The 18,751-nt window shown below is 43.5% G+C and overlaps 1 protein-coding gene across 2 annotated transcripts in view; it reads left to right on the top strand.

Moving 5' to 3' along the window:
* The window catches only part of Tulp4 (TUB like protein 4), a 198,858-nt gene that overhangs the window by 114,276 nt on the left and 65,831 nt on the right, over nt 1-18,751 (top strand). For both annotated transcript variants that reach the window (XM_045158536.1, XM_045158535.1), the window contains exons 3-4: nt 9,133-9,261; nt 16,950-17,111. In XM_045158536.1, the coding sequence (XP_045014471.1) occupies nt 9,133-9,261; nt 16,950-17,111 (291 nt within the window). The remainder of the gene's footprint in view (nt 1-9,132; nt 9,262-16,949; nt 17,112-18,751) is intronic.

Below are 18,751 nucleotides of genomic sequence, written 5' to 3'. Positions count from 1 at the left end.
AACATTACAATCACAGTCCTCGTTTCTGTAACTGGTCACATGGCCTTAGCTGGTATTTGTAACTGCCTTCTTCTACTACCCATTCTGTATTTCCTTCACCTTCAGCAAGCACTTCAGCAGGTCTTGGTTCTTTACCTGGACGGGTGACCCATACCTTCATTCCTGAAGGATCTGAGCCATTTATCACACTACTTTTATTGGGTTGTTGCAGTCGTCCATTGACTCTGACAACAGGACATGGTAACACTAAGAGGTGCCCGAAAGGATCTTCTGCTCTCCAGACAAACTCTTCCTTACCTCCATTGTGGAGGAGCAGTCCAGTTTCCCCCTGGTAGTCTGGATCAATCACCCCTGCTATCACTGTAACTCCTTTCTCAGCCTGTTCACTCAAGGGTATCAGGAGCCTGAAGTGGCCAGGGGGAAGTCTTAGCTTCCAGTTCAATGAAATATTCTTTGTGTCTCCTGGCAAAAGCACTCCCCCCTCTGGGACCAAGACTTGTAGGCCAACAGAGTGTAAGGTTGCGGGAACAGAAAGCAAAAGTTTAGCTAATGGGTCACTTGGGGTGGTGGCAAGTGGGACCATTCCCATTTCCACCCTTTGATTCCTGGACCCGAGAATCCGGGCTATAGGAGAAACAGCACCATATGTAGGACACTGACTTCAGAGCATATACAGCCTGCTGGAGGACACGCCCCCAGCCCTCCAAGCTGTTGCCATCTAGTTGGCGCCGTTCCACCGTTCTATAAAGTCAGCTGCTTCAGGATGGTGGGGTACATGGTAAGACCAGTGAATTCCATGTTCATGTGTCCACTGCTGTACTTCCTTGGCGGTGAAGTGAGTTCCTTGGTCAGAAGCAATGCTGTGTGGAATGCCATGACAGTGGGTAAGGCATTCTATAAGCCCACAGATGGTAGTTTTGGCGGAAGCACTACGTGCAGGAAAGGCAAATACATACCCAGAATAAGTGTCTATTCCAGTCCTGACTGTTAGCATAAATCTGTTCAATAAGATCTATTCTTTTCTAAGAAGGCTTAAAAATTTCAAGAGGGTGGGACAACTCAGAAGGTATCATAGTCCTGGAAAGAAGTGACTGGAGTACTGAGTAACATCTCGATCACGCCTTCCAAGCTCAGGGTCTAATGCGGAAGAGGTGGCAGAAAGAATGTAAGAGCCAAAGGAAGGGCAGGACTCTTTACAACGTGCTCTCTCCAGACATAAAATGGCCTGGATATCCATGACCTCACAGTGCCTGACACTACCTATACAAGACCATCATAAGAGAAGGAAAAGATCATGACATCAAAATAAAAGAGAGACTGATTGAGATGGGGAGGGGACATGATGGAGAATGGCATTTCAAAGGGGAAAGTGGGGGGGGGGGAGGGTATTACCATGGGATTTTTTTTATAATCATGGAAGTTGTTAATAAAAATTGAGGAAAAAAAGTTTCAAGAGGGAGTGTGTAACTATCAGTTCCAGGGAAGTGTCTTGAAGAAGCAGGGATTATGAAGTCATCCCCAACTCATCAGGTGAATAGACTGTTAGAGGTTCCCTAGCCCCTAAATTCAGGGCTCTGCTCTGAATTCTTTTACAGTCTGTGGGTGATTCCACCAGTGGAGTTCTTATCAATAAATTGAACTAATTAAATGAGTGGATGAGGACTGGATTCATGAACATTTCAGTGAAAGAAATAAATTGGATTACCCAGGAATTAAATTTAAAGCTTTTCTCGGATGTAGCCAGTGTCTGAGAGCACTTAAGAAGAGAAACTTGCCAGGTGTGGTGTGCATGTCTTTAATCCAAGCACTTGGGAGGCAGAAGTAGGAGGATCGTTGTGAGTTCAAGGCTATCCTGAAACTACAGAGTGAGTTCCAGGTCAGCCTGGGCTAAGTGAGACCTTACCTCCTAAAACCAAAAAGAGAGAGAGAGAAAGAAACTGACTCCTATAATTCAACAGGAAGGAAAAAAAAAAAAAAAACAAAAAAACACGCCATTAAAATGTGGCCACAGGGGCTGGAGAGATGACTTAGTGCTTAAGGTGTTCACCTGTGAAGCCTAAGGATCCAGGTTTGATTTCCCCAATGCCCACATAAACCAGATGCACAAGGTGGGACATGTGTCTGGAGTTTTTTTTTGTTTTGTTTTGTTTTTGCAGTGGCTGGAGGCCCTGGTATGCCCAATCTCTCTCTCTCCCTGTCCCTCTCTTTCTCTCTCTCTCTGTCCCTCTATCTCTCTCACGCTCTCTGCCTGCCTCTATCCCTCCCCCCTCTCTTATAAATAAATAAAATATTTAAAAATGGGTAAAAGATCTGAACTGGCTTTTTTTTTTTTATTAGGGCTGCAGGGATGGCTAAGCAGTTAAGGCATTTGCCTGCAAAGCCAAAGGACCCAGGTTCAATTCCCCAGGACCCATGTTAGCCAGATGCACAAGGTGGCACGTGCATTTGGAGGTTTGCTTGTTTGGTTTTTTTTTTTTTGTAGTGGCTGGAGGCTCTGGCACGCCCATATTCTCATTCTCATTCTCTCTCTCTCTCTTTTTCTCCCCTTTCTATTAAATAAATAAAAATATTTTTTAAGAAAGAAACAGTGTATTTATTTAAAAATATTTATGTAACACTACCTACACAAGACCATCATCATAAGAGGAAGAAAAGATTATGACATCAAAATAGAAGAGAGACTGATTGAGATGGGGAGGAGATATGATGGAGAGTGGAATTTCAAAGGGGAAAGTGGGGGGGAGGGTATTACCATGGGATACTTTTTATAATCATGGAAAATGTTAATAAAAATTGAGAAAGAAATAAAATAAAAATAAAAATATTTATGTGTTTGCAAGCAGAGAGAGACAGAATGGGCATGCTAGAGCCTCTTGCCTCTACAAACTAACTCCAAATGCATATGCTATTTGGTGCATCTGTCTTTACATGGGTACTGGGCAATCGAACCTAGGTCATTAGGCTTTGCAAGTAAGTACCTTAACACTGTGCTATCTCTCCAGCCCATAAACAGACTTTTCTAAAAAGATACATAAATGGTCAACAGGTACTTAAAAGTATGCTCCATGTTATTGATCATCAAAGAAACACAACACAAACCACCTCAGAAGCATTAGGGTGATCTAATAAAGAAATAGCCCAGAGTGGAGAGAATGTTTAGAAACTGGAACACTCATTGGTGGTAGATGGGAATGTAAGTTGGCAGAGCCACTTTAGAACACAGCCTGGCAGTTCCTCAGAAAGTCGAGCATAGAATTATTTGACCTAGCAAAGAGAAATTAAAATATATGTATATACAGAAAACTTATACACAGATATTCATAGCAGTATTCTTTATAATTCCCCAAATATGAGAAAATTCAAATGTTCCTCAACTGATGAATGGCTAAACAAAATGTGTCCATGCAATGGAACAGTATTGACCTCATAAAGGAAGGCAAGTGTTGATAGATTCTACATGGGCTAGCTTTGAAAGCACTACTCTGAGTGTAAGAAGTTGATCACAATAGGCTTGTGTGATTTCATTTCCATAACATGTCAGTGGCTGCCTGAGTAGTAACGAAGGGTGCAGTGGTGATTGCTAAACAGTGTGGGCCTTTCTTAGACTCATTAAAAATACTCTAAAATGGAGTCCAGCATAGTGGATTATGCCTTTAACCCCAGAACTCAGGAAGCTGAGGCAGAAGAATTGCAGTTAGGTTAAGGTCAACCTGGACTACAGAGTAAATTCCAGGTCAGCCTGGGCTAGAGTGAGACCTTACCTCAAAAAGGAAAAGAAGGGATGGAGAGATAGCTTAGTGGTTAAGCACTTGCCTGTGAAGCCTAAGGACCCCGGTTCAAGGCTCGGTTCCCCAGGACCCACATTAGCTAGATGCACAAGGGGGCGCAGGTGTCGGGGGTTCATTTGCAGTGGCTGGAAGCCCTGGTGCACCCATTCTCTCTCTCCCTCTCTCTCTCTGCCTCTTTCTCTGTCACTCTCAAATAAGAATGAACAAAAAAAAAAATTAAAAAAAAAAAGGAAAAGAAGAAAAAGTTCTGAAATGCTCTGTATTCAGTGTGCAAGTCTGTAGTTTTTACATCCCAGTGTTAAGAGAGGGCATAATACAAAGTATGTAGTTTACAAAGACTTGCTGGCTGGCTGTTTTGTGCCTGGCCCTGCTGAACCCAGGGGAACAAAAATAAAGAAGACTGGTGAGGAAATTGGGATGGATGAGCTCCAAGACCTGTGCACACTAGACTGTATAGAAGACACCAGGCACTGTAAGCCGGTATGTTTGAAAGGTCTGGGATGGCGTCCCCACCACATATCAAAAGGGCAGAATGTAATCCAGGCCAAGGTGGCATAAACATGTAGTTAAGTATGGTCTTTCAGGCCCAGAGGTAGGTCAAGTGTGAGGAGCAAAAGGTGGCTCTGGAAAGGGAGGTGGACTTCCCAGTCATCTGCCTCATATGAAAGATGAGGACATCACAGTTCATAGGGTGCTTGACTTCAGGAGACTAATGAGACACAGCTCAGAGTTACTGAATGTTTGCCACGGGTCTAATACAGTGTAAGTGCCCTCAACAATTTGATAAGAATATGCCATGACCCTGTCCCCCCACCCTTAGGAGATGAGCAATGAGGCAGCCAAAGGACCCCAAGGCTTCCCACAGCCTTGTAGATGGCAGACTAGTGACAAAGTCAAGAGTAAGTTATAGCAGCCAGGCTCCAGCATGCCACCCTCCACATTTGGCTATGAACTGCCACGAGCTGATGTAAAGACACTGTTCTCACAGGATATCCTGCCAGTCTCAAGATGCTTTGGGACCGCGGTGAAAATGATTAAGTGCATGTTGCAGTCATTTTGTTTTCTTGTTCACTTTGACTTGTTGCTTAAGTACAGGGTAAGGAAGTGAGTGATGATAATCACAGGGCTTTCTTAGCTGTTTATATTTCAATCTTTAAATTGTGTTCTGTTTAGATGTACCAAAATCTTTTGAACCTTGGTGATCTGGTTGCTTACTGCAGTAGTTTCTTCTGTGCGTACCTGTCAACACCATTTGGAGGGATTCTGCTTCAGAAAGTGGATACCCACTAAATGGGACTTGTTTTACTCTCCCTGAAAATAGTTCTAGGTGTAGGAAGTGCAGTGGCTAATTTTACAACCCAAATATGCCTCTAGCAACCCATCCTGTTTTATCTTGGATTTTCATACCTTTAATTGCTTTCAGTAAACATTAATTGAAAACATTGTAAAATGATCTAACATATATTGGAGATAGTAACAGGCAGGTACTTTTTGAATAAAATAATCAGAAGCATGGTTCAGAACTTGGCTCACCTGATTTAGAAGAGCACACTTCAGTGCACACTGTACACACAGGTTCTATGGCTCTCAGCAAATGAGAGGCTTTTTTTCCCTTTAGGTCAGAAAAGCTGTGCCTTAGGATGCCTGGGCACATCAGAGCACGATTTGGGCAACTAAGAACTTGGTTGGCCCCTGGCTGGTATTCCTCAATACTCTGGTGTGTCTTGACATCATTGTCAGCTAGGCTGGAGGGATTTAGAGAGCAGGAAATAAGCTGCTGGGAGATGAGACTGAGGCTGAGTGCTGTAGACAGGAGGGGAAATGAGAATGAATGAGCCAAGGAAAGGACAGTAGCAGTCCCAGCTTGTTTTTAAGCTGAGAGCCAATTCAGGGAAGTCACCCAGCAGCCAGCTGAGCAGTTAGTGAAGAAGCCCGTGAGTGGGGCCATGTTTCCAGTTACCTTTGCATCGCAGTGGTTAGGAATCACAAAAGGGAGCTGGAGAAATGGCCAGTGGTTAAGGTGCTTGCTTGCAAAGCCTAATGGCCCTGGTTTGATTTCCCAGTACCCATGTAAAGCCACATGAACAAAGTGGTCCATATGTCTGGAGTCATTTGCAGTGACATGAGGCCCTGGTGCACCCATTCCCCCTCTCTCTGTCTCTCCGTCTACTTGCAAGTAATAATTTTTTAAAGGAAAGAATTACAAAAGGATGAGGTTGAATCTGTGAATGCTTCATTTACCCAACAATAGCAACTATTGTCTTAAGACCCAGAAATTTTTCTTAATATTAAAAATAATGTTAAGGGCTGGAGGGATTGCCTAGCAGTTAAGCTGTTTGCCTGCAAAGCCAAAGGACCCTGGTTTGATTCCCCAGGACCCACATTAGCCAGATGCACAAGGGGATGCATGTGCCTGGAGTTCATTTGCAGTGGCTGGTGGCCCTGGCGTGCTTCATTCTCTCTCTCTCACTCTCTCTCTCTCTCTTTCCCCCCCCTTTCTCTGTCAAATAAATAAAATTTAAAAAACATTAAAATATTTTTTTTTGCCTCTCCTCTTTTGTGGTCATGTTACTCTGTGCCTCTGTAAGATACTTTCCTGAAGAAAAGGTTTTCTTGTTGATATTAAGTAAATATGCAGCTGTAAATGTCAGTGGCTAGTAAAGGCAAAATAGTAAAAACACACAAAAAGTGACTAATGTATGTCCTCTGAAATATGAGACTTTATTTTCAAATGCTATTTTATTGTCAGCTTCTAGTAGATGAGTATCACTGTTAATCTAGGAAGTAATTTAAATACTGGTCAGTCATGAACATCATGTTCCATTGTGTTACCTGCTCTAAAGTGTTAATGATCATGGATTTCATAACTGTCTGTCGGTAGTGACCAAATTGTAACTGCATGCACATTTGTATAGTGTTTTGCCAAATTACTATTGATCTGAATAAAGCCGGCTTTATTAACATGGGGGGTGTGTGTGTGTGTGTGTGTGTGTGTGTGTGTGTGTGCGTGTGTGCGTGCGTACACAGTGTGTGTGGTGTAATCACACATGCAGGAACCAGAGAACATTAAGTGTCATCCTGTATCACTCATCAGTGTTTTTTTGGGGGATGAAGGCTCTGAGCTGCCATTTTTTGGTCAGACTGGCTGACCAGCAATTCTTCATTTTCTACTCCCCACAGGACTGGGAGTACAGTATATTTGGCCAAGCTCAGATGTTTACTTGAGTCCTGGGGATCAAACTCAGGTGGTTTCAGGCTCTCTTGCTTACACAGCAAGCACTCTTACCTGTTGAGTCTGGATACTCTGATAGTTTTGAAATTCTAACTTTCATGACACATTCAGTTGCCGTTTAAAGACTTCCGTTGTTGGTTTGCCTTTTTAAAATAAAATGGAAGTATTAATTCAAATAGAATATTAAAGCTAGATTTACATAAGTGTATCTTAATTTGTTGTTCCTTTATCCATCCATGAAGGTCCCCTCCCGGGTATGTTTGCAACTCTATAATTCTGCATGGAGCACATAGGCTATCTGTTTAGTAAGCTCCAGTCCATGAGGCCACAGATGTTTTATCTACTGTCCTTAGCTCATAACAGTGTCTGGATCCCCTTAGGCACACAAGCAGTATTTGCTGTTGTTAAAATGTCTTTGAGAGTTTGAAGTAATACTTAATATCTTTTGTAGTTGAGTATAATTTAACAAGGATCATAACTTCTGATTGTATAGTATCCACTTGCAAAATGTACTGCAAATCCCTGTGCCAGTATTTGAAGATGGCTGCTTTCCTCAGCAGCACAGATCTACATCGACAAGCTGACAGTGTGGTGGATGGTGTTAGCACTGTACATACAGAGCTGGCCAGAGCCCAGGAGGGCTGAACATAGACCTCAGCCACATGGGCTGCCTGGTGGTTCCATCCTCACTCCGCAAGTTGACTGGAGTGTGGGGAGCTGTCACTGGATTACATAAGTAGTGAGCGTCAGGTCTCAAGAGATCATAAACTTCGTAGCTTCCTGTTCTTTTGTGCATTTTAGAAACACTGTGTAGTATTTTCTCTTGAAAAATTTGAGGTAAGTGAAGCATGGCTGACTCAGGGCCTATGGTCTGAAAGCAGAAAGTGTGCTTTGGACAGGTGAATGTGATGGAGGTTTGGCACTGTAGAGGTCTGTGACTATGCCCATTAGTTCTCAGGCTTTTAACTTCAGAATCTGAATTGGAATTTGGAAAGCATTTTTGCTAGTATCAGGCACCAAGTGCTGGGAGGATGAGCGCTCTTGCTGGTGAGTGGTGTCCTTTTTCCCTGACATAAGGCTGCATCCACAGGTCTATGGATGTTCTGACTTCCAAGCTTAACTTGCACCTTACTGAGGGTGGAAAGTGTGGTTTATACCTTCCAACGTGACACTTGTCACACAACATGAGCATGATAAACACTTACATGCTGAATGTCTGACCAGATCGTTCAACACAGTCAACGGGAGAGGCTAGTACGGGTAGTCTTGGGACACTCCTATGGTGAACTTTGAAGTATTAGTTTTGTGGCTCATATTCTCTGTGCACTTGCCCCAAGCCCTCAGCACTGCTTATGTTTTCCTGGCTTTTGTGAGGATGGGTCTCAGACTTTTGTCTCACAGAACTCCTGCCAAATATTCTGGTGTTTTAGATAAGGAAATTATAGTTGACAAAGATGAAAGTAATTTACCTAGATTCAGAATTTTCTGTATGTAATCAGTAAGTTATTTTCTAGTTTAAAATTTTTTACTAGTGTATATTAATTGCACAAAAGGAATTAAATTCTTATACTCCCAAAACTGGAACTTTATAGCTTTGTATTTTCACTGTGATAAATCCTAAACAACTCTGACCTTCCAACTGTAAGTTTTCACATTGTCCTTGTTGAGATGTGGAACTCTTCAGAAATAAAGTAGTCCAGAAAAAACATAAAATTTAAGACTTACCTTTTTTCTGCACTAAATAGATCATAATGTGACTTAAAAATACAGTGAATTTTATGAAAACTGTTTCCCCATAGCTCAGGGCCAGCAGATGAGGGTTCATTGCGCACCTGTGAGAAGCAGGTGCTAGGTTCAGATAGGTCCTCTCTCTTCCTAACAGTGGGCATATTTGAGCTGTGTCTCCTGTGTGCTCAGGTACCTGCTGTTTGCCAGGATGCCATGTTAATGGTGTCTGGATCCATGTAGGCTTTACCAGGTCTTTGCCCCCACTAATCACCACATTCTCCCAGCTCTTTTTTTATTTAGTTCTGGAGTCTGAGCACTTGTTGGAAGTAACCTTGGCCCACTGGTTTCTCTCATTTGATGAATACTTTCTTGTTGTTTTTCTAGGTTGTGCTGGTGAGGTGGAATGAGCCATACCAGAAACTGGCCACATGTGATGCAGATGGAGGAATATTCGTGTGGATTCAGTATGAAGGCAGGTGGTCTGTGGAACTAGTTAATGACCGTGGGGCTCAGGTGAGTAGACGGCAATCCTGCTGTATTGAAGATCACAGGCTGAGGGCCAGAGCCCCGTGGGAGCTCGGCCTGCACTGCAGTGCTCGCCTCCATGAGGCAGAGGGAGAAGTAGAACTGAAACCTTCTCTCTCATTTAGCGCTCTCTGTCACTCCACCAGCTGCTCACCCGTGGCTGCTGCCATGAGGACTTAGGCTGTACTGGATCTGTGAATGGTTTTCTAGCCACAGTGTTGTGGTGACATGTTAGGTTTGGATCTTCTAAAGTGCTTCTGGCACCTCCCTTTTGTGCTGCCTTGTAGAAGGTATTGCCCTGTACTGTGACCGGCGCTTCTTTCCCTGGGAGTGCCGCAGGATTGCTTCTCACAACCTGCTCTTCACGTGAGGACGCTGACACTTTCTATCATGTTTCAGTAGCGTAGCCGCCTGTTGTCATCTTCAGTTCACTCTTTCTGATACAATTTGTCTTCATCTGAGTAAAACTGTTGCTCAAGGCTGCCTTGCTGAGCTGTTGCTGTTTCTAGAACTCTTCCATGGACTGTCCTGGCTTGTGGTACTGTTCTCCAGTGCGAGGATGGGCCACTTGGCAGTCTATATTTAAAGTCACACTTCAGAGCAGGCAGGTGGAGTTAGCAAAGCTCACACTTGAGAAGAATCCTCAGAGTGTTTATCGATGCAGCTTCTGTCTCCTGCTGTCCATTGCCCTGAGATGGCTTTACTGTACACTTCTGACTTAGTGGATTCTCATCCTCCCCTTTCCCTCCTGGGCTTAAATAAACTATGAACTACCCAAGTTGGAAAGAGACCAATAAAGTGACATAAAATTGTAAGACATTCAGATGTTATTAACAGTGAGTGTCAGGTAGGTTGAGGGTCTCTGGGGTAAACATAGCATAACTGACTCTATAAAGCCATGTCAGTTTCAGGCGTGCCCCTGAAGTAAGGAAGGGAAGAGATGGTGCCTGCCCTGCGACCACCCATCAGCCTTTGAAGGACACATGCAGATGTAGCGCCTGCATGACCATGAGAAGCTCGTGTCGCTGTGAGGCCGGTGCAGTGGTCAAGAGCATGTGCTCTGGATTCAGACAGCAATGCGTTAGAAAACTGAGTGGGAGGCAGTTCTCTGTGCCTGTTTCTTCGTCTGTAATACAGGGACAATAGTGGTGCCCACCTCCGAGTAGCACAGTGAGGATTAAATGAAGCTGCACCTGACAAGCAGTGTTCATTGCACTATCTACACTGCATGGGACCGTGATGCCTGCAGTATCCGATAGCGCTGCTGCGTGGTGGACCTGCCACAGAGCCCCTGTCCTGTCCTGGAACAGTGGCCATATGTCATCCCCAAAGACAAGTTTCAGGCCTGGAGGTAGTGATTCCTTATGGAGTCTGTGAGGTGGACACTTCTCCAAGGTGGCCTCTGATGTGGCAACATGCTGTAATTCTTTGTCCAGCTAAAGCACAGAAGCTTTATTTTCTCAGAGAGGCCCCATGATGTGGTGAGATTTGTCTTCAGATTTAGGATGGCAAGAGCATTTTATGAGTTAGGATATGTGCACCAAAGTTCTTGGCCTTCTTACATGTTTTCCTCTCACTCTTCATATGAACTTCAATCTGAAAACTGATTATTTTCAGTTAATAGAAGAAACAAGGTCAGGAATGTTAAGTAACTTGCCTAAGGAGGTTGGTTCATGGATGCTAAAGCCAGAACTCAAACCCCATTTTCATTCCAAAACATTCCACTACTGTTCCCAGACCAAACATTGAAAATAAAATAGGAATATGATGGAGAATGGAATTTCAAAGGAGAAAGTGGGGGGGGGGGGAGGGAGAGAATTAACATGGGATTTTTTTTATAATCATGGAAAATGCTAATAAAAATTTTTAAAAAAATAAAATAGGAAGGAAGGAAGAAAAGAAAAATAAAATAGAAAAAAGAAGGGAAGAAAAAAAAAACCTATTTTCTCTGGGGCAGAAATCTGTGTCATTCATAGAATATCCCCAAAATGCCCAGATTTAATTATTGTTTGAAAGGCATCCCCCACCACCCAGGCCCCACTACATGATTCTCTCCTGGTGCAGCCTCTCTGAGCAGGAGCACCCTCCCCACACCATGACCTCCATGTGGCAGCCTTGTGGTTGATACTACTTGCCACATCTTTCCATGTGTCCTTCCAGAGAGATTTCAGAGCAGATCAATGTGCCAGAGACAGGGAAGGTAGAGCGAGGTGTGTCCTGAAATACCCGACTTACCCGCACTGTGGGACATCTGGCACCATCCAGAGCCGGTGCCTGCCACACCACTAGAGTAATTGCTTTATCTCAAACCTGATTTTCATTTTTATGTACGTTTGCTCTCTGAAACTTACCTTTAAACCCATTGAGCAGATGCCATCATTAAATACTGACATTTGGAAGGTTTTGGTTGCTTTCAATGTGAATCAGCTCTTACTTGAGTAAAGTCAAGATGCCATACGTGGGTGCCTGTGGGTGAAGACACTGATGGCTGTACATAGCTGGAAAAGCACCCGGTGGGAAGAGCAGTTCAGGAGCTTGTTGGAGCAGCAGCCGTGAAGCCAGCCCAAAGGAAAGCACTTGTTTCAAAAAGAATGACAGATCATCCTTCCGTAGAACTTGCCTTCATCTGTCATAAAGTAATTGAACATTTGGCAAAAGCTAAGCAATACTTAACAGTTTCTTTTCAGGAAATGGCTCTGAGGCCATTACTTCACAGTGAGTGGGACAGTGCGTGCATTCTTTGACAGCATTAGTCACTGAGGGTGGCTGTGCCAGGCTCGCCCACGCAGAGGCAGTCTGATGTAAAGCTGCCGCAGGTCATGGTGCGGCAGGGCTGCTGCTCAGCTCTAATTACTCTGAGAGCTCTCTTTAGTGAAGCGAGGGCACTGTAATCCTTCCTCTCTGCAGCTAAAAACCACAGAGAGGGACATTTCTGCTGTCTTCTCCTCAGCACTGAGTACTTGGTACTTGGCTTCTCCTCGTTTACATTTATATTTATATATGCCTGTGAGGGGTTGTGGTGCTGAGGATGGCACCCAGGTCCTTGCATACACTAGGCCGCACATGATCATGGTGCTACACCTCCCGCCCTTGGGGGAAGAAAGCATCACATGTGCAGTCAAAACACCGTGACTCATTACATACATAGTCTGGAATCTGAGCTAAAGTTTTCAGATAGTGTCGAGAAAAGGTATGTGCTGTGTATTCTGAAGCAAGGTTGCAGTGAAGGCATGCAGTGTAACACAGGCAAGCCCTGCCAGAAACACCTTGAATTTCCTATCAGTTACTTTCTCATTGCTGTGCCAAAATACCCCTCCAGAAGCAGCTTAAGGGAGGAAAAGGTTTTTTGTCAGCTTACAATGTCAAGAGAAAGTTCATCCTGGTAGGGAAAGCATGACAGGAGCAGGAAGCAGAGTCACATTGTCACATCCTCAGGGAGGAAGGAGAAAGGGAAAAAAGAGTGACAGAACAGGAGGAGGGGAAGGGAGAAAGGCAGAGGAGCTGAGCTGTAACACTTCAAGGCCCACCCTCAATGCCATACTTCCCTCAGCAGGGCTCCACCTTCAAAAGTTCTCACAACCTTTCAGAACAGTACCACCAACTGGGGACAAACTATTCAAACACATGAGTCTATGAGGGACATTTCATATTCAAACCACCACAGATTTATTGTGTATTTGATTTTGAATTAATTTTTGGTCATTGAATACCAAGAAACCTTGGACTGTTGCAGAGTCTTTGTAATTTCCACCACATTCCTTTGTGACCTCATTTAAGAAGCTGAACAGAGGGCTGGAGAGATGGCTTAGTGGTTAAACGCTTGCCTGTGAAGCCTGAGGACCCCAGTTCGAGGCTCTATTCCCCAGGACCCACATTAGCCAGATGCACAAGGGGGCGCACACATCTGGAGTTCATTTGCAGTGGCTGGAAGCCCTGGAGCCACTCTCTCCTCTCTCCTCCCCCCCCCCCGCCTCTTTCTCTGTCTGTTGCTCTCAAATAAATAAATAAAAACAAACAAAAAATAAATAAAAAGAAGCTGAACAGAGTCACTTTAGATAACAGTAATGATACTGTATAGTTATATAACCATATACTATATAGTTAAGCAAACAAGCAAAACCTTAAAGGATGTTGAATGTTTTCATCACAAAGAAATGACAAATGTTTAAGGAAATAGATGTAGAAGGGAAGGTTCACTAATATCTCTGAGAAGCTTTTTTACTTAGCTGTATGTTTCAGCCTCCTTTTAAGATGTTTTCCTTTTATTTTTCTATTTATTTATTTTGTTTTTTTGAGGTAGGGTTTCACTCTAGCTCAGGCTTACCTGAAATTCACTCTGTAGTCTCAGGGTGGCTTTGAACTCACAGGGATCCTCCTATCTTTCCCTCCTAAATGCTGGGATTAAAGGCATGTGCAACCACACCCAGCTGTTTTTCTTTTTAGTACATACCCTTTTCAAGAAACATAGTTAAGGCCGGGCGTGGTGGCGCACGCCTTTAATTCCAGCACTTGGGAGGCAGAGGTAGGAGGATCGCCGTGAGTTCAAGGCCACCCTGAGACTACAGAGTTAATTCCAGGTCAGCCTGGACCAGAGTGAGACCCTACCTCGGAAAAAAAAAAAAAAAAAAGAAACATAGTTAAGGTCTGGGGGACGGTTCAGTGGTTAAAAGTGATCACTATACAAACCTGACAAGGGAGCTTGGATCTCCAGAACCTAAGTAACGCTGGCTGCCAGTGGCGCGTGTCTGTAACCCCAGCCTGCCTACCGCAGCAGAAGGTGGAGTCAGGAGACTCTCAAAGCTCATGCATGGGCCACCTAGCAGCAGAAAACAAGAAAAACCATTTATGAAACAAGGCAGAAGGTAAAATGGACAGTGAAGGCCAACACCCTGAGATTGTCCTCTGACCTCCACATTGTATCAGGACACACGTGTGCCTGTGTGCACACATGCCAGAATAGAAAAGGTGTGTAGTTCAAATGTTAATAAACAATAGCAGCATATTTGTAAGCTGAAAGAACTTTTGTATGTCTGTTACATTGTATGTGCTTCTGGAGAAATACTGTTTTATGTTCTTAAGAAAAACTAGATAGTATAATTCATTGGGAAGTGATAGGAACCCAGAGTTCCAAGTTTACCAGAAACATGACCTCGGAGCAGCTGCCTCCCAAAGCCAGTGTTCCTGCCACTGCAGACATGCTGCTGAGCACTCAGTGTGAGCCTCTGGCCCCTGCAGGAAAAGCATGTCCTTTGCTGTTGGCTCAGTTATTTTCTTTTTTTTTTTAATGTAATATATGTAGTAATAGTGTCAGATTTTTAAAGAACGTTCAGTATTTCCAAGTCTAAGCAACAGTGAAGATTATAGGTAGTAATATTTGTAAGAAAAAATTAAAAAGAAACAAAAATAGTACAAACTGGAAAATTAAATCAGGGTGGTAGAGAGAAATCAAATATAACACTGACTAGAAAAAATGTAAATGGAGTAAGTTCACCAATAAATAATAAAACTTGACAGATTATAAAGTTTTTTTGTTTTATTTTGGTTTGGTTTTGGTTTTTCAAGGTCAGTCTCATAGCTAGGCTGACCTGGAATTTACTATGTAGTTTCAGGGTGTCCTTGAACTCACAGTGATCCTCCTACCTGTGCCTCCCAAGTGCTTGGATTAAAGCCGTGTGCCACCATGCCCGGCTCTCAGATTTATAATTGTTACAGCTTGTGTATAGGCTGTTAAGTCTGTATGTAAAGTTTAAGAGTATATGCAAGTTTATCAGGCTGCTGTAGCTGTATCTGTACCAGACAAAGTATTACTGGTTGTTGCAGTCTGGTTCACATTGCTGGCAGAAAACACCCAACCAAAAGCAGCTTGGGAAACTGGGGAGGTTTGTTTGGGCTTATAGATTCGAGGGGAAGCTCAATGATGGCAGGGGGAAGCAATGGCATGAGCAGAGGGTGGGCATCTCCTCCTGGGCAACATTAGATGGACAACAGCATCAGCAGAGTGTGCCAGACATTGGCAAGAGGAAGCTGGCTATAACACCCATAAGCCCGCCCCCACCAACTATGCACTGCCTCCAGGAGCGTTAATTCCCAGAGTTCCATAGCTGGGAACTAGCATTCAGAACTCCTAAGTTTATGGGGGACACCTGAATCAAACCATCACCCTGATTCATACAAAGCAGATAATAATAAGCATTATAGTTTACCAAGGTGTTTTTAATATGTATATTAGCTATTTTCGGGTGGCTGTGATTAAATATCCAAGTAGTAACTCAAAGGAAGGAGGCTTGGCTTCAGCTTAGAGTGTCGGTCCATGGCGGGAGAGGCATGGCAGCGGAACCAGTCACTTCCCATCAGCATGCGGAAGCTAAGTGTGGTGCTGCTGGTGCCTACCCCTTGTCTTGTTCATGCAGCCGGAGCCCGGCCCACGGAGCACAGCCACTCACATGGTGGTCTCTTCATCACAGCTAACCGACTCTAGAAAACTCCTCACAGACACGCTCAGAGACTTGTTACCATGGTGAGTCTAGCTCTTGTAAGAACTGAGATTAAAGCAGTGGTTAAGTGGCTAAAGTGAGAGAAATAGAGAGTTTTGCGCTTCCTAGGTGTGTGCTCTACCATGAAAGTACGCTTGTATGCAGCCCACTCTTCATATAGTAGACCCGTATTGTCTGCAGGTACACAAGAGGAGCTTAAAATGTTCACCCCAACATACTGAAGGGAAAACGGTTATTTGGGGAGGGAGGGATTGCTTGGTGATTAAAGGTGCTTGCTTGCAAAGCCTGCCAGGCCAGGTTCAGTTACCCGGCCACCCACATATAAGCCAGACAGACATTTGTTTGCAGTAGCAAGAGATTTTAGTGCACGTGTATGTGTGCACGTGTGCATACACACACACAAATAAGAAATGTAAATAGATGTAATAAATGCATTTGATAAACTCAATACCCAAGCATAAGCATTATTTTCCACTTAGATTTCTGTCCCTTCATATTGATGAAGGGAATGTTCTTGGCAAGGTTGGAAGGAAATAAGAAATTTAGAGCTTTACTGTTTTGGTAAGTAAGTAACAGACATTGATGGAGAATCCCTTACTAATCCCAAGTGGGAAGTTGTATAACTGAGTAAAAAAGTGTCCTGGAGCCACGCCTCCCTGGCAGAGCTTTTGGCTCTGCTGTTTGCAGACAAAGGATATAAATGTATATAACTACATATAAGTGGCTTAGCCCTTTGATCTCTCTGTTGACAAGGTGACACAATTCTTTCATAAGTAGTTGTTATTGGGGCTTAATGAATGAATGTACCCAGAGTACCTACATTACTGCTGACATTTTGCTCCAGACATTTTTACTATAGCTTTACTCCCTTCCTTTCTCCTTCTACCCTGCAGTGCTAAGTTCAGAACTCAGTGCCTTGTTCATACTACCTGACGTTTTACCCCTGGGTACAACCCCAGCTATTGGCTTTGCTTATTTGAGATAGTCACACTTGTAGCCCAGGTTGGCCTTGGAACTGCATGTACATCATGCCTGGCTGCTATAGCTTTTCAAATGATGCCTTTTATGTTGTTTTAAGGCCACCTTTGTCATATGGCCAAGTTAATGGCTATGTCTAGGCTTTTGATAAACTTGTTTTCCCTTTCAGGTAACAAACTGACCCCTCTTCTCTGTTTCTCAAAGGTGAGTGATTTCACTTGGAGCCATGATGGGACTCAAGCACTTATATCATATCGAGATGGTTTTGTCCTGGTTGGTTCTGTCAGTGGACAAAGGCATTGGTCATCTGAGATCAACTTGGAAAGTCAGATCACATGTGGCATATGGACGCCTGATGACCAACAGGTAATGCTGCTGGAATGTCAGTGTTAGTGCTACCACAAGAGCTAAGAAGGATAAGGGGCAAGAGGAAGGGAGAAGGCGCAAAAGTATCACAACAACAGGGTGTTGGGGAGATTACAGTTAGCAAAGTGCAAGTATGAGGAACCGAGTTTGGTCTCCAGCACCCATGTTAAAGCTGACCATGGTGACACAGTCCTGTAATGCCAGTACTGGGAAGGCAGGAAGAAGAAGAACATTTAGACTTGCTGGCCACCCCATCAGCTGAATAAGTGAGCTGCAGGTTCATTGAGACACACTGTCTCAAAACATAGGTGGATATCAATTGAGGAAGACACCCAGCATTGACTTGTATCTACATACGTGTATGACCACAGTTTTGCATACCACATACACAAAACAAAAGAGCTTAATAGTAGAGTCTTTGCCTACATGCAGAAGGCCCTGGGTTCTGTCCTGGACACATGAGTCAGGTAGGGAATCTCAAAGGAAAAGCAATAAAATTGTCTAGGTAAAAAAATAAGTAGCCTGGTGTGGTAGTATACACCTTTAATCCCAGCTATTGGGAGGCAAAGAAGAGGATTGCCATGAGTTCGAAGCCACCTTGAGACTACATAGTGAGTTCCAGGCCAGTCTGGGGCTAGAATGAGACCCTACTTTGAAAAACAAAAAAAAAAAAAAAAAGGAAAACCCAAAATTCACTGGGCATGGTGGCACATACCTTTATTCCCACCACTCAGGAGGCAGAGGTAGGAGGATCACTGTAAGTTTGAGGCCACCTGACTATATAGTAAATTCCAACTCAGCCTACGCTGGAGTGAGACTGTGCCTCAAAAAAATAAACAAAAAAATGTTTTTAAATTTTAAGCAAGCAAAGAGAAACATATTTCCTACCAGTATGACAAACATCAAGTTAATATTTTAATAAATTGTTGATATAAATTTGTTTTAAAAGCTACATAAATAATCCGTATGTGGTGGCACATGCCTTTAATCCCAGCACTTGGGAGGCAGAGGTAGGAGGATAGCTGTGAGTTCAAGTCCAACCTGAGACTATGTAGTAAATTCCATGTGGCCCTGGGCTAGAGTGCGACCCTACCTCGAAAAAGCAAAAGTAAAAGACAAAACAAAAGACCTACATAAAAAGCTAGTTGATAACTAGATGACAGATATAAATAACTGATTGAAGAGGTAGAATGGTAGAAAGGAGGGAAGAGAAGAGAGTTAAACTATTGACAATCTAGGAGGGAGGGAGGGAGGCAAGGAAGGACTAGGTCAAGATTTGCCCTTCAAAGGCATGCCTCCCATGATTTAGTTTCTCCAACCAGGCCTCACCTTCCACAGTTCCCCTATCTCTGAGCAGTCTAGTGAAATTTTAACCCATCGCTGGATTAAACCATTGATTAGGTCAGAATCTTCATAATCTAGTAATATCTCAGACATCCTCACAGACACATTCACAAATATCTTGTAAGCATCTCTCAGTGCAATTGTCATATTCTATCTGTGCCATATTTCTTATCTCTTGCATAATTTGAGAATTAATAGTGAACAAAGAGCATGAGGACAACTCAGGTACCAGCCTCCTGTTTGTAATTAGTGATCAAGACTCAGCACTGGGTTTTGACATGGATAAGGGCTGCTGT

The sequence above is a fragment of the Jaculus jaculus genome, chromosome 9 (assembly GCF_020740685.1).
Source record: "Jaculus jaculus isolate mJacJac1 chromosome 9, mJacJac1.mat.Y.cur, whole genome shotgun sequence".
NCBI lineage: Eukaryota > Metazoa > Chordata > Mammalia > Rodentia > Dipodidae > Jaculus > Jaculus jaculus.
Note: the sequence above shows the minus strand (reverse complement) of the source record. Positions and strands in the feature narration are given on the sequence as shown.